Source organism: Eurypyga helias, unplaced genomic scaffold (genome assembly GCF_000690775.1).
Source record: "Eurypyga helias isolate BGI_N326 unplaced genomic scaffold, ASM69077v1 scaffold15445, whole genome shotgun sequence".
Lineage (NCBI taxonomy): Eukaryota > Metazoa > Chordata > Aves > Eurypygiformes > Eurypygidae > Eurypyga > Eurypyga helias.
In genome coordinates this window covers 120,636-140,494 of record NW_010252214.1, presented here as the reverse complement: position 1 = coordinate 140,494, position 19,859 = coordinate 120,636, and the positions used below count along the sequence as shown (strand labels likewise).

General features: G+C 41.5%; 1 protein-coding gene across 1 annotated transcript in view; it reads left to right on the top strand.

Annotated features, from left to right (window-relative positions):
- Nucleotides 1-790: 790 nt before the first annotated feature.
- The window catches only part of LOC104510133 (guanine nucleotide exchange factor VAV3-like), a gene marked incomplete at its 5' end in the record, with an annotated part of 59,998 nt that continues 40,929 nt past the window's right edge, over nucleotides 791-19,859 (top strand). Inside the window, 4 exons of the mRNA XM_010152291.1 lie at nucleotides 791-892; nucleotides 2,572-2,672; nucleotides 11,355-11,377; nucleotides 14,316-14,361. Coding sequence (XP_010150593.1) covers nucleotides 791-892; nucleotides 2,572-2,672; nucleotides 11,355-11,377; nucleotides 14,316-14,361 — 272 coding nt within the window. The remainder of the gene's footprint in view (nucleotides 893-2,571; nucleotides 2,673-11,354; nucleotides 11,378-14,315; nucleotides 14,362-19,859) is intronic.

Genomic DNA, 19,859 nt, shown 5'->3' with positions numbered 1-19,859 from the left:
TCCCCAGATGCAGTACTTCACACTTACCCTTGTTGAGCTGCATTCGATTTCTCGCCCCCCAGCTCTCCATGTTCTGGTCTGATACAGACTAGCTTAATATTATGCACCTAACACTTCAGTGTTACTGGTTCGACAGCGTTCCGGTAGTTTGGGAATGTTCCTGAATTAAAATAAACAAGGAAGAAAAAGATAACAAATGAATTGAAGATTCTTGTTCTTCCCCCCAAGTCTTGGAAATGGGGAAGATGACTGAAAAAAATTGCATGGGTTACTTAATTAAACTTAAATGAACCTGCAAACAGTCACCAGTGCAACAAACTTATGAGTAGGTCGTTTTTAAATTATACTCATGCTTCTAAAAGGGATCGGCAGGGAGGATAGACAAGACACACATACAGTGAAGGACCAGTGCTTTGTGCATAAATTTGGAAATAGGTCTGCCAAGTGTGTTGGTATCTCAGCAGTGCAAGCAGCCCTCTTCTGTGTCAGGTGGTAAATGAAGTGTGGGCAGCAACAGCTGCGGGCACTGGGCAACTCACCTAAGAAAGAGTAGCCAAAACAGAGTAAGTATACAGGGTGTAAAATACAGGGTGTATTTTAAGGACCAGGTCTGCATAATATCATAATCCAGATTTTGTTTCAAGGCGTGTGGTCCATATTTGTGTTTCACCTCAGTAAAAAAACATTAAACTGTAAATAAAACTAGTCATGGATTCAGTTTTCCTGCTGTGAATTCTGCATTATGCTCTAGATTTCGTTGGTTTAAAGATTTTTTTCAATTTCTGTTCAGGTCAAACATCCGGCCAGACTACGCCGATACAAGCTTTCATGAGTTCAAAATGCATACCTTCAGCCGAGTGACGTCTTGCAAAGTCTGTCAGATGCTTCTGAGGTAAGAGTTTGAAGTGTGGGGCTTTTTTCCTTTTTACTCAGGTGAAATACCTGAGTCAGAGGAGTATGTGGAATTACATGACTACCTGGTTCTGTCCGAGACAGAACAGCCATGAACGTAGTATTTCTTGTTGTACTAGCAAGTTTTTGTAACCAAATTTCTAAATATTAGCAAGAATATCAGAAAAATCAGGTGCTACTGCTCATAAATACTTAATATGGGGAGATTTTATGAGACAGAAACTAACACTGAGGCATTCACAGGCATTTCTGAACCAGAGGTATGTAGACAAATTGAAGACAGATGTTGCCAAGACAGCTAAGAAATGCTTTAATGAACAAGGATTTGTACGGCTAAGAAATTCCATGTATTCTGCCTCTTAGCCCTGAAGCACACACATGCTAGCACTTCCTTAGTTTTTCATTCATTATTTGAGCCATCTTGTAGGAGCTACCTTGTTTGGTGGTGTTGTTTTTTAGTAAGTATGGAATGTCCAGTGGTGGGTATGTATTAAACCTGAATTTCATAGTGCAGGTTGGAGTTGCAGAAGGCATATAACCTTGGCCAGTTCATGCACTGTTGTTGCACATTGTCGATGTTCTTAAAAATGCAGCCACAGCATTTTGGAAAGGGCATTTGAAAAATGGGTAGTGGTTGGTTGTTTTTTTTTTTTAAACACAGGCATGGAATAAAGTAAACTCAGGTATGGTCCTCACTGTCAAGTGTTTTTTCCTTCAGTGACTGTTTCCCTGAACAGTTAGACTGACCTGCATTTACACAATTCTTTTTAGAAGATTTTTCTTTTTCAGTGCAGTAATGCAGCAATCACTAACCATACAGAAATTGCTGTAGTAAATAGCAGTTTCTGTACATTTCTATCAGGTTGAACTTGTTCAATGCTCTGTTCCACATGAGACTCCTGATTTCCCTTTGAAGCTGAAGTTAGACGTTAGACTTGGGTGCAGAATCACTCCAAACTGGTAAGGATAAGGAGACAAAAGCAGTTCTTGGAGAGGAGTAAGCAGATACATCGGTAGATGGAACTCTCATAATGGCTCAGTGGTACCTGTAAAAAACTTTCCTTGTTAGCCATTCAGTGAGTCGGTTTCCTCAGCCTCAAATTCATCAAGGGGAATTGGAGAACATTTAGAGTCAAGAAAGCACCTCATTATTTAGCAGCTCTAAACATTAACCAGTGTACCTGGGTATTTTTTTAAAATATGAACAAAATCAAAGCCAAGAATATTTTCAATATAACCTATAAACTTCTTAATGCTTAAAATATATATTCAAACTTACAGCTGTCTTAAAATGAATCTTATCCTTCGCGGTGTCTAGGGAAATTCCCACTGAGATGACGCAAAGTGTAGGTCGGTAGTAGGATGGATACATAATGGTACAATTTCAAGTGTACTGCTCCAGAGTTGTGTTGGGCTAAATTGCAGTGGAGACTGTTATTCTGCTGGTAGTCCAGAGGAACAACCTGGTTGTGACGTTTTGATGGCCAGTAGCAACGAAGAGCAGGTGAGCTGCTTGTCAGTTGTTGCTTTTTCTGGAGCTTTTAAGGACCATTGTTATGCAGAATAGCACATGACTTCTAATACCTTCTGCCATGTCTCTTTCTCAAATGCCTGGAATTTATTACCTCTAATGTATCACTACCTAATTTTATTTTGCAGAGGAACATTTTATCAAGGCTATTTATGTTCAAAGTGTGGAGCTGGAGCCCACAAAGAATGTTTAGGAAGATTAGACAATTGTGGCAGAGCTAATTCAGGTGGTAAGTCATTTTTATTGTTAGAATACCATTTTTAATTAGGACATAAAACTTGGTAGATATAATTAAGGTTTAATTTACCTCTAATTTGTGTTTATTGTAACATACATACTTGTGAAACTACCATTTATAAGCACAATTGGAATTGCATTTAGAATTCATAGGGATTTTTATTACTGCTAAATTGATATGTTTGAAAGCAGGAGAGAACTGTTACAGGTCAAACCCAATTTCATTGTCAGTGTCGTACACGACAAGGAATTGCTGTTGTTTTAACCGTAGACTGCTCACGTGCAAGCCCTGCTGTACGGCAGATCATCTGTCATCCTTGTGGTTCTGCCTTTGTGTCGATGTCAGTCTTCATGCCTTCCTCTCAGCTCCTCAAGCTGTTTGTTTGTGTTTCCTCTTTCATCTCTTTGGTTTCCATGGTTTCTGTCCACTCACAATATTCACAAAGAGGTGATTGATGACTCTGTACTTCCCACATCTAAGGGCCTTTTTTCTCCTTTTCGTTTAATCGATGGCTGTACTCCCTGAGTTTCTTCCCTGCCTGTTGTCACTTTGCACTTCCCCCATTCTTCTGCTCTCTGGGACCTCAAGGACTCTTTTGACTTCAGCTACCGTTAGGTCTCCCTCAGATGACTCCAGGTTTTATCTTTTCCCTTTCTGCTCAGCAGTGTGTCTAATTCTCTGTGACATCTTCTGGACCTGCTACTGCTCTTGCCGAATATTGGCTCTCACCGTATGCCCCCCGTTCCCTTCCCTGTACCTGTTCCTTTGGTGGCAGCGACTTTGCTACGCCTCAGCCAGCCCCTCGCTTAACCATAGGGCTGTTTCCCCCTCTGTGTTTTTTTTCTTACTTCTAGAGATCATTTGGTGTTACTGGGGGGGACAATCACCCCTCCCCCTCCAAATTTCCTGCCCCATTAATAAGTTTGAATCCAGTCTGAATGTGTGTGAACGAAAAGCCTTTGGAAGGCATGATGATTTCTCCTATGACGAAAGGCTGCGAGAACTGGGCTTGTTCAGCCTGGAGAAGAGGAGGCTCCGAGGAGACCTCATTGCAGCTTTCCAGTACCTGAAGGGGCTACAAGGGTACTGGGAGAGGGCTTTTTACAAGAGCCTGTAGTGATAGGACAAGGGGTAATGGGGACAAATTGAAATCAGGGAGGTGTAGATTAGGTATCAGGAAGAAATTCTTCACAGAGAGGGTGGTGAGGCACTGGAACAGGTTGCCCAGAGAAGCTGTGGATGCCCCATCCCTGGATGTCTTCAAGGCCAGGCGGGATGAGGCTTGGAGCAACCTGGTCTAGTGGAAGGTGTCCCTGCCCATGGCAGGGGGGTTGGAACTGGATGATCTTTAAGGTCCCTTCCAACCCAAACCATTCTATGATTCTATGATTTCTGCCAAGTGTAGATGTGTGTGCTGGGATAATTTCTAATTGATTGGTCTCACTTCTCTGAAAACCTGTGTGTTCCTTTTCAGAATGAATTCATAAGCGTCTGAAGTTTCTCCTGTCTCACGTATCTCACATCAGCTACTGCAGCCTCCTCTGTTGGGTTATTTTCTGTTTGACATTACTACGTACAGTCTTTGCAAAACGCTGCTGCAGAGATAATCTCTCCCCCAGCTTCAATTACATCACTGATTTCATCCACTGCTCTTTGCTAAGCTGCTGCCTCCAGATTTTAGGTGTAGCCTTTTGTTCCTGTCAAAACTTTATGAGCTTGTTTTTTCCCTGTTTGCCTTACTTGTGACTTCTACTTGGTTTTGGGCTTACTGTTCTCTTTGCCTACTTTATTCTTCCATGAAATCTCCCAGCAGGTAGGTACTGACATCTGCTGCAGTCACCAAACTTACAGTTTCTCTGTTGCTTTTCCATGTTGGAGATATTCCGTGCTTTCCTCCAGGTCTGGATTTTAAAAAAATAATCTTTTGTAGATCTGAAAACCATACAAGCAATCACAGTGTTTTTATTTAAAATCCTTTTTGGACATAGGTTTTTCATAGAATCTCCTATGGATATTCTAAATAATATAGTATTTATAATTATACTAAAATTTGAATATTTTAAAGCAATTACTTTGAATTAGTAGAGTGGAAAAGCAAACACCTACTGTTCTTCACAAGAGAGCGATCTTCTGTGGTATAAGCCACCCCTAATTCTACCTTTTTCTTTCTTTCTCTCCTTCTGGTTTAGTTGCTTTTGTAGGTTTTGTTTTAATTGGATAGCTGGCACCCCAGGGGGCAGGAGCTGGTCTTTCTATTCCTTTGTAAAGATCTGTGGACACATATGGTGCAATGTGTGTCAGTAACCCTGACCATGAATGCCTAGATAACCCAAGGTGTGGGCACTTGCAGTTTTCCTGCATGTGTACTTCAGTAATGCTGGGCACTTGCTAGGGGAAACAAAATTAAAAAAAACCAACACATTTCTACTTCTTTGTACGTGGAATAAATCATCCTTTTACAACTTCACAGCAGCAGAATGTCATGTTGGATTTTACTTTAAATCATTGCCCTGATTTTTGTAAAATGTTACTGTACTGGGTCTTTAGTGAAATTGGAGGCAACTGGATTGTTAAGGTACTGTTACAGGTTTAGCTTATGTCCAGGTGTACTGCTCTGTACTGCTCTTCCATCTGGGAGCCTTCACATAGAAGAAAACCAGATTTCTGTAGCTCTAGTACAGGCTGGAAGAGTTGTGTGTCTTCCACCTGCTCCTGAGGCAGAGTGACAAGGAGGTGTGCAAGGTGTGTCCCCTCCACCTGGCGAGGGGCTTTGGCCCATGAGTAGGAAGGCAAAGCTGGAGTTTTTTCCTCTACTCTTTTTTCCATTTTTGCTCTTTATTTGTCTTTTCAAAGAAAGCAGCGTTGATTGAGCAGTGTTGCCCATTCATAATGTGCATTGAGAAAGGAAAGGTTTGAGGAGGAGCTTTATGCATTACTGCTTCCCCATGTGGTCCAGAATGGGGTGGGACAATGCTGACGCTTTTAAACAGCGTTTTGTGCCCCGTGAGTAGAAGGGTTTTTCTGGAGCTGTGTTTTCACTTTCCTAGAGCTGTGCTGAGGAACGAGGTCTCCCCGGAGTTATCTGCCGGGCCTGCAAAGTTATGAGATGTTCTTGAAGGAATGCAGACACAAAGATAGCCTGTGAAATCCAACATTTTCACTGCATTTCGTGGAAAAAGTATGCTCTGCATGCACAAAATCTTAACATTCTGGAAATCTTTAGAGAAATTAATTTATGGTAAATTTAATTTTACTAGTGGTGTCATTTGTTGCTCCTGTGGGGAATTAGCAAAGGTGGCCCGAGGGTCCTATTAGATAAGACATTGTGGAGCACAGCCGGAATGGTTCAGTAGTAGCGAAATGCCTGGAACATTTATTGTATTGCCATGTATTCCTTTTGTTTCTAAGGGGCTATTACAGCCTTTTTCACAGGGTATAATGGACATGAAACACAGTCATCCTTTTAGGAAACTGGACGTTATTATTCCCCAGTCATGTGGTATTAGTTACAGCCACAGGCGTGTATATCTCCCGTGACGCCTGTGTGGTGTGTTTAATCTGGTGTTCTGCCCTTCCGCCAGTGTGCCAGGTGCTTCACAGCAATGTGCAGATCCTCAGTGTGGCAGACAGTGCCCAGGAACAATGCTACTTTCTTAATCCTTTTTAAATTTTCTTTTTATGTTTTTGGTGTTCTAAGAGTTCTTATGCCTTGTCAATGCGTTTGCACAGCTTCCCTGGTTTTGTCTCTAGAAATATCTAACTGCATTTCGGAAGGTTTGGAACAGTGAGTTCTGTAAAGTTTTGGTGTGTGGGGTGTGGTTATTCTTTTTTTTTTTTTTAATTTATGGGTTGCATATCTTATCCTGGTTATATTTTCCCTTTTTAATTGAATGTGTTCCTTTGGGGTTTTGTGAGAAGAGTCAATGGAAGTCTTGGCTGCTTCTGTATGATAAATTATTTTATAACTTCTCATGATTTCTTGTTAGTATACTCTCTGAACTGAATAGTCTCTTTTTATTATCTCTTCATAAATGGAACTTCTTCTGTGCCTCAGTTTTCGTTCCCATTCTGTAGACCCGTTCTGTTTGTAGACATCTGTTTGCAAAGTGGCGATCAGAGTTCAGAGCACTGTGATGAGAACACACTGTTAGGTTTCTTAAAGGCATTTGAGGTTTCCTCAGCATTATCAGGTTTTGCACAGTTTAAGATTTTGTTTTTAAACCACTGAGCAGATGTTTTTGCTAGCCTTTCTGAGATGATGCTCAGAACCTCCCTGAGTGGATTAAATCTTTTTGTATTTCATTCCAAGTCACACTTTGTGAAAATTCAGAAGGCAGGCATCCCAAGACAGATGAAACCTTCAGAGTGACAGATTTAATAAGTGTATCATTTAAAGCTGACACTTATGAGCGAAACATTGAGAAAATCTGAAGATACATTGCAGTGTTGTCTTGCTGTGCCTTACACACAAGCATATGCCAGCTCGTCAAATCTTCAGCTTCAGCGAAGGCCAGTTCGACAGGCTATGGAAGGGTCAGCACTAAGACGCAGAGTTACTCTGTTGGATTAATAAATAGAACAAAATGTCTGCATTTAGCCTTCTTTAAATTCTTCCTGCCCTTGTTGCTGTAATTTGGCAGCGTTCTGTGCTCATTTCTGTCATTATTGATTTAACTCCCTCCCCTCCCAAAATGCTGCCTTGTATGTGCTCCTCTGCATTTTCAAGTTTTACTTTTATGCCGTCGCTTCATTTCTGTGACTTGACTTCTCCATGCCCCCCTTTTCCACTAATGTTATGGTGAACTTAAAATCTGACTGTGCACTCTTAAAGACGAGGTCTTACAAAATCCTGAAGCACAGGGATTACAAAACGGTTGCACATAGTTCTCTGACAGGGCCATTTGTAAGGATTTATGTGGTGGTGTTTTCTCTGATGATGTGGAGGTCTCCTCTTTCCTTTCCACCTCTTCTGTCTTCTCAGCTGCACTCTTATTTCACTGCACAGGACGATGCTGTGATGCATCCACACTAGTTGGGAGGGTTTATATTTGGGAATGGTGAAGAGCGGGACCTTTGGCAAGCGAGCATGAGTAAGAGACACCTGTAGTAGACAAAGGGAGAAGCTATCTCCCTCATGATTCCCACTTTCATTGTACAGGCTGTTCTGTGGCCCTTGCAATTTCTGCAGAGGTCCTCAGGACAGACGAAAGCATCGCTCAGCCCAGAACATACTGCACAACTCCGGACTGCTTCCTAGTCTGAACCAGCAGAAGTAACAATCCTTTTCTCTTGCCAGACTGGAATTTTTCCAAGTCCATGTATTGAATTGCATGTTCTCAGGCAAATGTTTGCTGGTTCCACAGACTATTGAATTTTTCAGCTAGGTGAACTGCAGTAATGGTTCTAGAGCCTGAAAATGTTTTGAATATTTTAAATATGGTGCCAAATCCACAGAATTTTCCACTTTATATTGCAGATCCCTGGGAGTATTAGAAGTGTCTCTCACGAGGGCATAAATGCATTAGAAAAGCATTAACTGGGCAATTTTATAGTAATTTTCAGTTAACTTTTGCATGATTCCTTTCTCCTTCAGATAATTCCATTTGAAAAAGTACTACATTTCCTTATGTGGAAAAGAAGTTTGTTCGAACTTGAAAGAAAATGTTAGCATATGAATGGGTTAAGCTTAGGGTCGCTTTCATATGGTAACGTGTCTGCCCAATAGCATGGTCCATGCTGTTTATGTAATAATTGCTCGCTACAGCACACTAGGGATTCTCCATAAAAAGCAGGTGGTTTTGACATCTAGAAAGAAAGCAACAGCTTTCACTGTTTACCTTTTTGCTGGCTTGATCAATAGTTGCAAAACTGCTGGCTCCCCTCCAAACCTGCTATGTCAACAGAATTGACAAGTCGGTGCTCAAATCCCGGAATGTGCATTGGAGTTATGCCACTTCTTATTTAACTGCAGCAAAGGGTGAGCTGTGTTGTTTAACCATCCTTGCTCAACCTGAACACTAGTCACCCAGGGAGCTTGGTACTGTGTGCAGAGTCCTGCCTTACAGTACTTCTAGGTCACGAATTGCTTTTCTTGTGGTTATGCAATGACTGGCTAAATGACTGGAAAGGAGCCGGTGGTCCCATGGCTCCTCCCAAGTGGCGTTTCTTATAGTTCCTGCATTCTAAGTATTTTGAGTTTCCTTTTAAAATAGGAAGGTGAGTAGTTTACTACATATCCTTTTTATTTACTCTCCATTTAGTTAGCAAGTAAATCCAGCTGCTCTCTTGCATCCCTCAGGATCAGCTTATTCCCGCTTTTCTGATCTGTGCTCTCTCATTTATCGAGGCCAGCTGCTGCTCCTGTTGCTTTTGTAGTAAAATGTAATTATCAAAAAGTGACCCAGTGGTATCATGGTCTCAGTGAATAAACAAAAAACCCTAAAAATTGTGCTCAGCTGTTGCAGTCCAAGTAGCTTACTGTCAGAACTGAGAACTCGTGCACTTGGTAACTTCGTTGGCACGTTGCTGATGAGCAGGAACTTGAATGGAAATTGTCATGCATAAAGTACCTGCTGCTGAATAACCTCAGATGTTAGTTTTTCTTTTTCTAAAAAGAAGAAATAAATAGATTGTGTTTGTGTAACATTTGTAAAAAAGATATCTCAAGGCAGCAATTCACAGAATTCAACACAGAATATTCTGAAATACGGGATTATTTAAACAGTATTGAAGTAACAAGACAAGCATAAGTCTTATTTTTGAATATGCTTTTATGTGTAAATACAGATAGTGGATATTATTCTATTCCTTAAGTGTTAATAGTGAAGTCACAAATGGCAGTTCAGTCTGTCAGTGTTGGCAAGGTTTTGGTTTTTCTTTCTAAATCAAATCCTTCCACCTTCCTTTACATGAGGCTTCTTTTATGTGAATTATCAGTCTTTATTCCCTTCCTGTGTAGCCATTTCTTGAATCCAGTTATTGAAAGTTGATGAGTTTCTTATTTATTTTGAAAAGTGTTGGGATGCGGCAATCGCCAAACAGAACTCATTAATCTAGTTGGGTTTGGGGTATTTCCTAGAGGCAAAAATAATATTCAACAGCAACCATTAAAAATTAGATTAATTCATTCCCATTGGAGGATAGATCACATTTCAATTTCGCTTTTTAGGTAAGAGATCTGCAGAACTAAATAGGCCTTTTAAAACAAACAAACCAAACACCCTAAGTCTGGATTTCAATTCTGGCCTCCTCTGTAAGTCCTTGCTGGAATGACTTCCCTTCATTTGAAGTCATTTATAATGCTGAGATGAAACATTCAAAAAAGGTGATTTTGTTTAGGTTTTGGCAAAATTTCTGTAAAGCGTATCAAATTTCAGAAATAAATGCCAAAATTATATTGAAGTTCAGCAGTCCATAGGCAGCTGGTTCCCTCAGGCTCCCTAGCAAACCTCAGTAGTCTACCTGCATCTCCTCCTTTGGGGTGGGCTTGTTTTTCTTCTCTTTGCTCACTGTACAAATGCAAAGTCATACTTTTGGTAAGTTTATAATCACAGAAGTGTTTTCTGTGGACGTCAAGATGATGTGCCTTTGGCAGAGGGGAGTCGGTGGCTGCAAGTGTACGTGAGAAGCTCTGGCAGTGGAAACGCAGGCCGTGCCGCCCCGGCCGAGCCCTCAGCTTGGTCTCGGCACGCCTTATCTTTGCATAAAATGCTAGGAAGCCAGAGATTTTTTTTTTCCCACGCTTTGCTGTTTAATGTAATTTTGTTTTAGGAGAGCAAAATGTTGCAGATAAAGCTTTTTTAGTTAATTTACTGTGAATATTGCTTATTGTTTACAAGGTGAAAGTTTTCAGACGTGAAGAAGTGCAGACCAGGCATCTGCAGTCTGTGCTCTTGCCTCAACGGTCTGTGCAGACCTTGAGCACACGCAGATAAATACAGCTGCATGTGCTTTGATAAGGCACTGACCCAAAATACTCCCAGATACCTTCTCTCAGATTAGGCATTCAAAGAGAAATGTAAAAAAAAAATACGCCGTTTAGTGTTTTTTGTGATGTGTGGTGGTGTGTGCCTGCAGAAGTGTCACTGGCGTGATGCAGTCCTGATCTCCCACAGGCCTGTGTTTATTTCTTTTTCCTCATTCATACAAGAAAACTCATAGCAGAAGAGTCAAATAAACCCCCAGTGGCTCTGTATATACTGATGCTGTACTACTGCAATGCTGAACTCGGCCTGAAGACACGAAATACAGAAAATTATGAAGCTAAAGGTGTACGTCTTAATACGAGTTGGCATGCTGTGGAAAGACAGAGACAAAAAAAGCGCGACCTGCAACTAAGTACCTGTAGCGTTTGAGTTCTTAAGTCCGTATTTGTGAAGTGGTTTTGAAACGTTGTGTGAGCGTGCAGAGGTTGGTGGACACGATGGCCCTGGCTCGCAGCGGCTCCCCGCCGGCTGGGCGCTCCTGGCGGGACCAATGAGCGTGGAGGAGGGCGCAGCCGGGTTTGCACCGCGAGCCCTGGCGCAGCCCCAGCTGCTGGGTGGCCGCAGGGATCAGGTAGCGCGAGAAGGCAGCAGGCTTGTCCGTAATGCTGCGCGGTGCAGGCTGAGATTGCTCTACAGAAAACGTACCTTTTACAGTCGCCAATAATGCCTATTTTTACTTATGTTTCAGAACACGGGAACCTGAAACACGAGGTAAGGATTCGTTTTCCTTTGCATGTGATGTTTGTTTTGTTGGTGACATAAGAGCTCCTTATTTACTTTGTGCAGGTGTGTTTTTCTTATGCGTTTAACAGCAGATTTCTTTAGCGTGGTGAAACTGAAGTCCTCTAAAAAAGAGAGTGTTCATAATTAAACACACATGTGTTCTGTTCAAAGTGTGAGTCAGTATGTCAGTTGATATGGCTTAATGCCAACAGCACTGGAGGGGGATGGAGATCTGGTTTTTAAGTTACAGGTAAAAAACATACATTGCTTCACAAATCCTTGTATAGATCCTTACTGTTTCTAGACCAAATCTGGCAGTAGAGTTAAAAGTAATATTTTTTTGTTTATTTTAATGCTAGTGGGTCCTGCTGGAGTAACATGCTAGTGTGCAATCTCTGCCATTCCAGGCTACTGGGCAGTGGAGGATCGGCAGGGCGGTGTTTGCCTCTCCATGTAAAAAGGCTTAAGTTGCAGAGCTGTCCTGTGGCTCTGGAGTCTCTCTGGAGGGAATGGCAAAATGGGCCTGGCACAGAGGGGCTACCGTGGTGCACGTAACTGTCAGCCCAAGAAGGCGGCAAGCTAGCCTGGGTTATTTGCTCGCCAGCTCCTGTTGCCTTTCCACTAAGTACACAAGGGCATGGCAGTTGGGGTTTGACAAAAAGGAGGCAGCACTTCAAACGTAGCATGTAATAGATCAGAAGTTTGTGGTAATGTCACTGCTTAGATGACATGCTGCTTACGAACAACGCCCGAGTGTGTGTGTGGCTTCTCTCCACAAGCGTGTATGTGTCTGATACCATCACGAAAACAGGCCATGGGACCTGGTGTTACTGCTGATATGCCCAGTGCAGGGGGTCTGTGGGGCCGAGCACCCCTGTGCTCTCTGATGCTGGAGCTCTTTGGGAGGCGCTGTGACCCCAGATGGCAGTGGGGGCTGGGGGGGGAGCCCCGGAACCCTCTGGTGAGCTCTGTGGGCCTCAGGCAGGTGTGGGCCCTGGTGTCTTGGGGCCTGTCAGGGGAAGGGTGCGGGGTGAGGGGAGGGCTGTGCTGCCACAGACCGTGCCTGGGCCTGCTCTCCTCACTGTCCCCTCACCCGTGTCTCCTGTCTGCCTAGAAAACTCCCAGTAAGAAAGGGCATCCTAAAACAGGGGAACTACATCCGGGTCTGTTCGCCTGACGCTCTGGCGGGCTGCGCTGGGGAGCCACTAGAGGTCACTTACTGGGTCTTGCAGACGAGGTTGCCAGGCTCAGTAAAGCTAACTGTGGTGAACATACTGTGGCTGGATGAAGGAAATAGTTATAGTGGTTGTATCTAATCCCTCCTGCTCCCCAGCTTCTCGCCCTCTCGCTTGATTCATCAGCCTTTTTTGTGAGGGAAAAATGGCTGCCTTTCTGTCGATTTGCTGTTGAGTATCGAGTTCATCCGAAGCACCAGGATTGCTTTCATTTTCACCGAGACTCCTGTTGAAGTGCCTGCTTTATTTCTGTCTGTGCAGAAGTGAGCTTATGAGTGGATTTACACCTCATACCAGTAATGCAATAGGATGTACTGGTACTGCAATATATTGGAGTATTGAGCATGTTTTCATACAGCTCAAGGATTATTTCCATAAAACAGTTTTCCCTCCAGTCCTTCGGTGTAGATGACTTATGTTGTCACAGAATTGTGTTTGGTTTTTTTTTTTTCATTTCAGTTAAACATTTCTGTTTTTTCCTTCATGCTTGCTTTTCCCGTCTTGTGCAGATCTGCAGTTGCTCGCCACTCTGCATCAATCCTTATCAGCAGTACAGGCTCCATTGAAAAGAAAACCCCAAAACAAACCAACAATAAAAACCACAACAAACCTGGGATACAATTGAGCCTTTTTGTAGAGTAATTTTAAATTTTTCTTCCTTCCACAGACGGTGAAACAAAACTTGCATCCTTTCTTTAGAGTTGTGGGTAAACGGAGACTATGGCCCAAGAATCGAGAGGGTTTTTTAAACCAAGCGTATCATTTTGCCATCTTGCTACAGGGCTTAATAATTTGGTTGTGCCTCAGGTTACTGCTTTCTGGCTTGCCTTGGTGTGTGTCCTGCATCAGCTTATATCAACTGCAAGTAAATCGGAGCAACCTAATTGTTCCCTTTGTTATGCAACATGCTTTTCTCTGCTTGGTCTGATTAAAAATAAACAAATAAATGCATGAATCGTCATGCTAGCTACCAGTTAAAACAAGTTTGCAAAGGCACATCAGTAGTTCGCAGATATGTGTTATTTCACATGGAAATTTTCAGGGATCCATATTAAGTATCTTGGAGTATAAAATACTTTCTTTCTTTCCCCCCCCCCCCCCAAGTCTGTTTTGTGAGAGAGTTACTGATTTCACACAGCTCTGGTTCGTCCAGAATTAAAAAAGAGAGGAAGGCGAGTTACTAAATATATTTAAATATTTGCCCAGAAAAAGAGGAAATTAGGAATTGCATCAGAAATTCTGGCTACCTTAAGTACAGAGTAGCAATAGGGAAAGTTTCTACCTTATTAAAACAATGCAAGCAGGTTTGATACTTCTGTGTTTGTGGACATTATCTGGGGCAGATAATGTCAAACTGCATATTTTTCCACTATCCTGTTCATAAATTATTAAAAAAAAATTTGTTCTTGGTATCAAAAGATGTTGATATATGAATAAACCTTTGATGGATGAAGAATCTTTTGAGCATTGTTTGAGAAAAATATGGGTTATATGAAAAAACTATTCACATTACTGAGAATATTTTTCAAAGTATGATCTTTCTACAAGATAAAGATAATTGTGGTGGTGGTTGGGGGAAATAACTTGAAAAAACCAGCTTTGCCTGGTAGATTGTGGGAATGAAAGGAGTGCAGTGTGCCTACATGAAAACATGTTTATTCATATCCTTGATTTGTATTTTTCCTGTGCAGAAACGAACGAATGGAATTAGAAGAAACTCCAGACACGTGGACCCAGGTTAGTGTCCTGAATTTAATAGTTAAGCATTAAGAAGAGCGAGAAAGCTGTAAGTCAGTCTGTGAAGTCGCGTTATGAACACTGTTGCAGTGCACCCCACGTTGAGAGTTAACCTCATTGCTAAAGTTGTGAAGGTCTAAAGCGATTGCTGTGCTTGTGATTTCAAAGGTAAGGTCAGCTGATCGAACTGTTATCTTTTGTCCTTGTGTTTTTAAGCAGTGCTTCACTTCTCTCTGAACAACAAACTGCCTCTGGGCTTTTGGTTAGCCTGACCCGCCCTGCTGTACTCTGCAATTTTAAAAGAAATAACGAAGTGATGAAAAGCAGATGGTTGCTTATAAAGCTTAGGTTCTGACCTGCCAAGGCGAGGGTGTTCTCAGCTCTCCTAACAGTAGTGGTGCTCAGTGCTTAGCTGTATTGAATATGAGTTGCTCTTCTAAAAGGTATAAACCAGTTGCAGTTTCATGTAGAATTTCAAAGTGATTTTATTTGTCCTGTTAGTTTATAGTGCAGACTTTTGTGGCATGGCAGCAGCCTTTAAGGAAATTAAATGCTTACTTACAGCCACTGTACTCAAGTGGGTGAAGATTTCCTCTGGAGACCCGTTATATGCCTGTGTAAAATACTTGATGTGTTTTCAGTCTAAGTCTCTGATATTTTTAGTGTCACTTCTTACAGTAATTACATTTCTGTCCTTTATGTTTCTTGTATAGTTTAATTACTGGAGATTTGTTATGCAGATATTATTTGGAATAAAATTAAGCTGTGGATTATTAAATCCTTGTAGATGTGGGGACAACTGAGAATAGTTGGAGTCAAACATTAAACAGGGTGGCAACTCTGTACACCACATTACAGCCTGGCAGAGCTAAGCACTTTTCAGAAAGTAGGAATGCTGGTTGTGCCACTAGCGTTGCAGCTGCTTTGGCTCTGAAAGTCTGAATGTTGTAACTAGCTGAAGCAGACCACACCTTTCTCATGTAACTTTGACATGTTTTGGAACACGTATAGTCACTTAGTTCCCCCTAGCAAAAAAAAATTGCTTTATGCTAGTCCTAAATTGGTCTGTGAAGTCATTAAAGAAAAAAAATCAGCACCCAGTACCTCTGGAAATGAATGCAGTAAAAGGGGAAAACAGCAAATGTAGCTGTTAATAATGCAGAAGAGTATGGGAATGTTTCTTGCCAGTCAGACTGTTTGAGTTGGTGGTATATGTTGCAGCGTAGTGTAGTATGTGTTTGCACAAGAGGCCTTATAGGTCCAGGTCTTTAAGCACAGCTGTCTCATGTAGACTCCTAAAAGGGCAAGTAATTTAGCTTTGAGAAACTTTTGAGTATACTGGTGGTTTTACATGCTGTTGAAGTCTGATGGAAGTATGTACATGATCCTTATATATAAGGATACTTTAAAGTTAGTTTTTATTAAAGACTAAGTACTATTCAAATCACCAGTCATTGAATTAGAAGTTTAATAGCTGTATGTAACCAATGCCTAAAATATGGTCCTGCTCCCTGCCTCCCATCCATCTACGCACACACAACAGTTCTTTGAGTTGTTGGGGTAGCCCTACTGGTCCCAGTTCTTGGTCCCCATTACATTTTGAAAGCTAGTAGAAATATAGAACATCTGCATTATGTTTAGGTCCCTTGGTTAGAGATACTGTTGCAGAAGACTGTCTCAGAGAATTGCTGCTGACATTATAAATTTTTAAAATGAAGACCACCAAAAAGGTATATTACATACTAATGTGTGCTGTACGCATACTTTAAGTTTCCAAATGAAGGGAGCTTTTTTATTTGCATTTTGTCAGCCTATACGTTCTGAGTCCTGCTGTAATGTGGTGGAGGTACGTTTTAAAGACAATGTCTTCGGGAAACTCCTGGCATCTCTCATGCACGCCCTAAGTAATGTTGCTTGTCAGATAGCATCTTCAGTCTCTGGAGGCCATGTGCAATCCAGAGAGCAGCCCTTGTAAGCCATCCGTTATTTCAGGCTGATGTTACTGCATTGATCCCAAGAGCTTCTCAGGAACACTGGCGTATAAATCTCTGAAATCCTAACATTGTGGTGGTCTTTTTGCTGAGATAGCAAAGTCGGTGATAACATTTAAATCTTCATATGCTGCCTTTTTAAAAAAAAAAAAAAAAAGAAGAAAATAGTTTGCTGCCCCAACTGGCTTGTCATTAGGAGTTTTAATACGTTGCCGCTACCTGTGTTGCACGTTCTGGTGCTGGAGCATGGGTACTAGTATAGGAAAGCAGGCATTTGCTGGGAATCAATAACCAGCACCTGCAGCATCTAAATATTGATGGGATTTGATGGAATTTGTTATTAGCAGTAGATAAAATATTTTGGGCTGCAAGCATTTTTGCACTAAGTTTTCAAAGTCGTGTTCTGTCTTGTCACTTTCTGTTGTTTGGCTGTTTTAGTAAAGGATAACGAGTACAGGAGGCATAGCATAGCCTGATTACTGCGTGTTGCTTCTCTCGATGTTCGTTAGAGTCCAATTGAACTGTTACTGACACAGCTTAGCCCTGAATAGAAATCATTTAAGTGTGAGAAGTGCTGTGAGTAGAGGGGTGATCTAAACAAAACAGTGTGAGGATACTGGATTGAAATATCTCGTCTTCTGCAGGTACAGCTTGTTGGTGGAGGAACCCATCAAGCTGAAGGACCCTAAAAGCATTAAGTTGTTCATGGCTGTTTAATTTGTTTTGCCTTGAAGTCCGCTTAAAAGTTTTGATAGTGACAGTTTCCTCCTCGAGATTTGCTTTGTGCTGAATAAGGAGGACAGGTGGAAGGAAAAGTGATTAATGGATGATGAGGCAGAGAAATTCCTGGGAAATGGAAGAGTCATGAGAAAAGTACGTGCAGAAACTGCACAAGTGAAGACCAAATTGGAAATCAAAGGCAAATATGACTGTGTCGTCTTTGTGCTGTGCACTCTGCCTTCAACCTGCAGCCTGGTTGCAGACAGCCTCCTGAATTGGTCCACCTGCAGTTTTAGGGGAGACAGGTACTGGTTGGATTAACAAGCAGATACTGAAATCCATTGAGATAATGAACTTTCAAATGCACCTGCACCTATAAAGCCAGGAAAAATTTGGTCTAGAGTTTGCATTGTACTGTAGGACATGATTCTGTTCGAATATGTTTGAGAAGTTTAGATTGATAACAGTTTTTACCTGGAATGGGCATATAGACTGGTAACTATAACATTCTTTTCCTTGTGTAAGGAATGTCTTGGCAACTTCTATGCCTGTTTAATTTTAAGCACACGATTTGCACTGTTGACTTAAGTGACAAAGGGACCATTCATATGTATATTCTTAAGCATAAATTAGGGCTTTGTGTGTTTTCTTGGAAAGACGATACAATCTCACCAATGCTTCTAATAGAAATAATTCTGTATGTATTTTGATAAGAGTAGAAATTTTCTTTCAGAGTTACTGGAATAATACAGTGTATGTTTGTTATCTTGTCATTTTTTTAATGGTATGAAGAGTCTAAATGTGAGAGATTCACAGCTTTGTGTTTTTAAAACTAGTCTTACCCTAAACACTTCTGCTAATATAAACATTGAAACTTTAATTTCTAAATGTGTGAAAGTCTATTTCATATCAGAAGGATAAACTTGGTAAAAATAGAACACTACAAGCCTTGTATTCAAGATTCATTGCAGATTAAACCCAAATCTGATCTGCGAAGGAATGTCCCTGGGCATGTTCTGGCTTCTTAGGTAGCCGATTTCCTTACAAGCGTGGACTGATGCTTAGAAAACTCTAGTTCTGAATGAGGGGACTGAACCGACAGGTCTTTGCCCTTGAAAGAAAGTATAATATTGACTGGGACTTTTTTGGGGGACACAATATTAACAAGTAACGTCTGCAGTGCAATGGCTTAGGCAGCACTGGTTTTCAGCCTGAGAGTTAAAAAGCCCAGTGCTGAAAATCTGGCATTTGGGAATTCATTTTCCCATTCAGGAGTGGGGCAGCTACCTAGATTCTGTCTGTGTCTCTGGTGGTTGGATGTCAGTATCATTGTTGAGAAGAATTTATCTTGTTTTTAAGCCACAGAAAATGGTCTAGCAAAATAAAAAGCCGGTATTAAGCAAGCCCCCAGTATTTAGTTTTCTCATGAGAAGTGAGGAGCTGACTGCCGTCACTGATAGCATCTCCTTATTATGACTGTCTCCGTCAAGGTGGATCAGACCAAGGTAGTGTCTTTTACTTTAGTAAAGGATTGGCTGTGTATAGAATCAGAAAATACATCGATAATTGTTTTTCCTGTCAATAAAATGTAGGAGTGAATAGCAAGTCCCTTTCAATAGTTCTTCTCTTTCCTTTCAGACTGAATAATAGAGCAAACTATTACAGGCCATTTGTTTCTACATCTTCCCTCAGGACCTTGCTCAGAGTCCTACAGGCTTATTTTTTTCTCTGTTAGATAATCTGAAAGGCTTCTGGGGGAGTTGATGTGACAGTGTGAGCTAAGTAATAGTGTCTACGTAAGACATTCTTTTCAGCTTTAGATACATAACCATGGGTTTTAATGGTGGGTCAGAATGAATGTGTACCTGAAGGAGCTGCTGACTGTAAATGAAGTTGGGGAAAGCCTGCTGGAAATCGTGAGGAAAGAGAAATGTTTCACAAAACTTCCTCTAGTGAAGAGTCTGAGAAGCTGGAGATCTCCCGCACTGCTTACTGGTATGGGATAACCTAATAAGGTTCACAGCAGTAAACATCTATTGCGGCCTGTCGCTGGCCAGGAGACTTGCAGCATCCAGGCTAACCAGAGTGACCTGCTCGCTTATGTCCTTTTGATTTAGTTTTTGCAATTTCCTGTTTTAGATAAGTGCAGCCCTTGGCTTAAAGAATGCAGCCTATATGGCTTAAAAAAAAGAGTGGAATTACTGTTTTAGAGACTTGAAGGAACTCGGATGTCTACTCTTGGAAGTGTGCCGAATAATTAACAGTCATAACAAAGGGTATATAGTTTTCTGTGCTTTCCTTCGGATTATTTTGTAATGTTTGTGGAGCATTAGATTTGCCAAATAATTAAAGACTTCTCTGCATGGTAATGTACTGAGCTACAGAACCAACAATGAGCTTTGATGTACATAGATAACATATGCTTCACTTATGGGTGGATTTTATTGCATTATGGATGCTTTTTCCTTCCCTACCCAGCATCTAAACACTTACTCAGGGTGCATATGGAGAGTGCAGTGCACTTCTCTAGGAATCTGTGTGAACCAGTTGAATCGCAGCAAAGAACTGGTTTAACAGGGCAGCTAGGAGTGCGCTTGCTGCAGAAGGGAGACTCCTAGGCAGGAGAGAGGCAGTGCCGCTTGCTGGCGTGCTGTATAATTCGGAATGTTCTGGAGTCCTTCAAGCACTGGATTGCAGCTCTAACCTGACCCTCTCTGTATTGACAGATGTGTTTTAGCATGTTTTACAGCACGTTGCTGGGGCTGGTGTTGGGGCTTGAGACCAGAG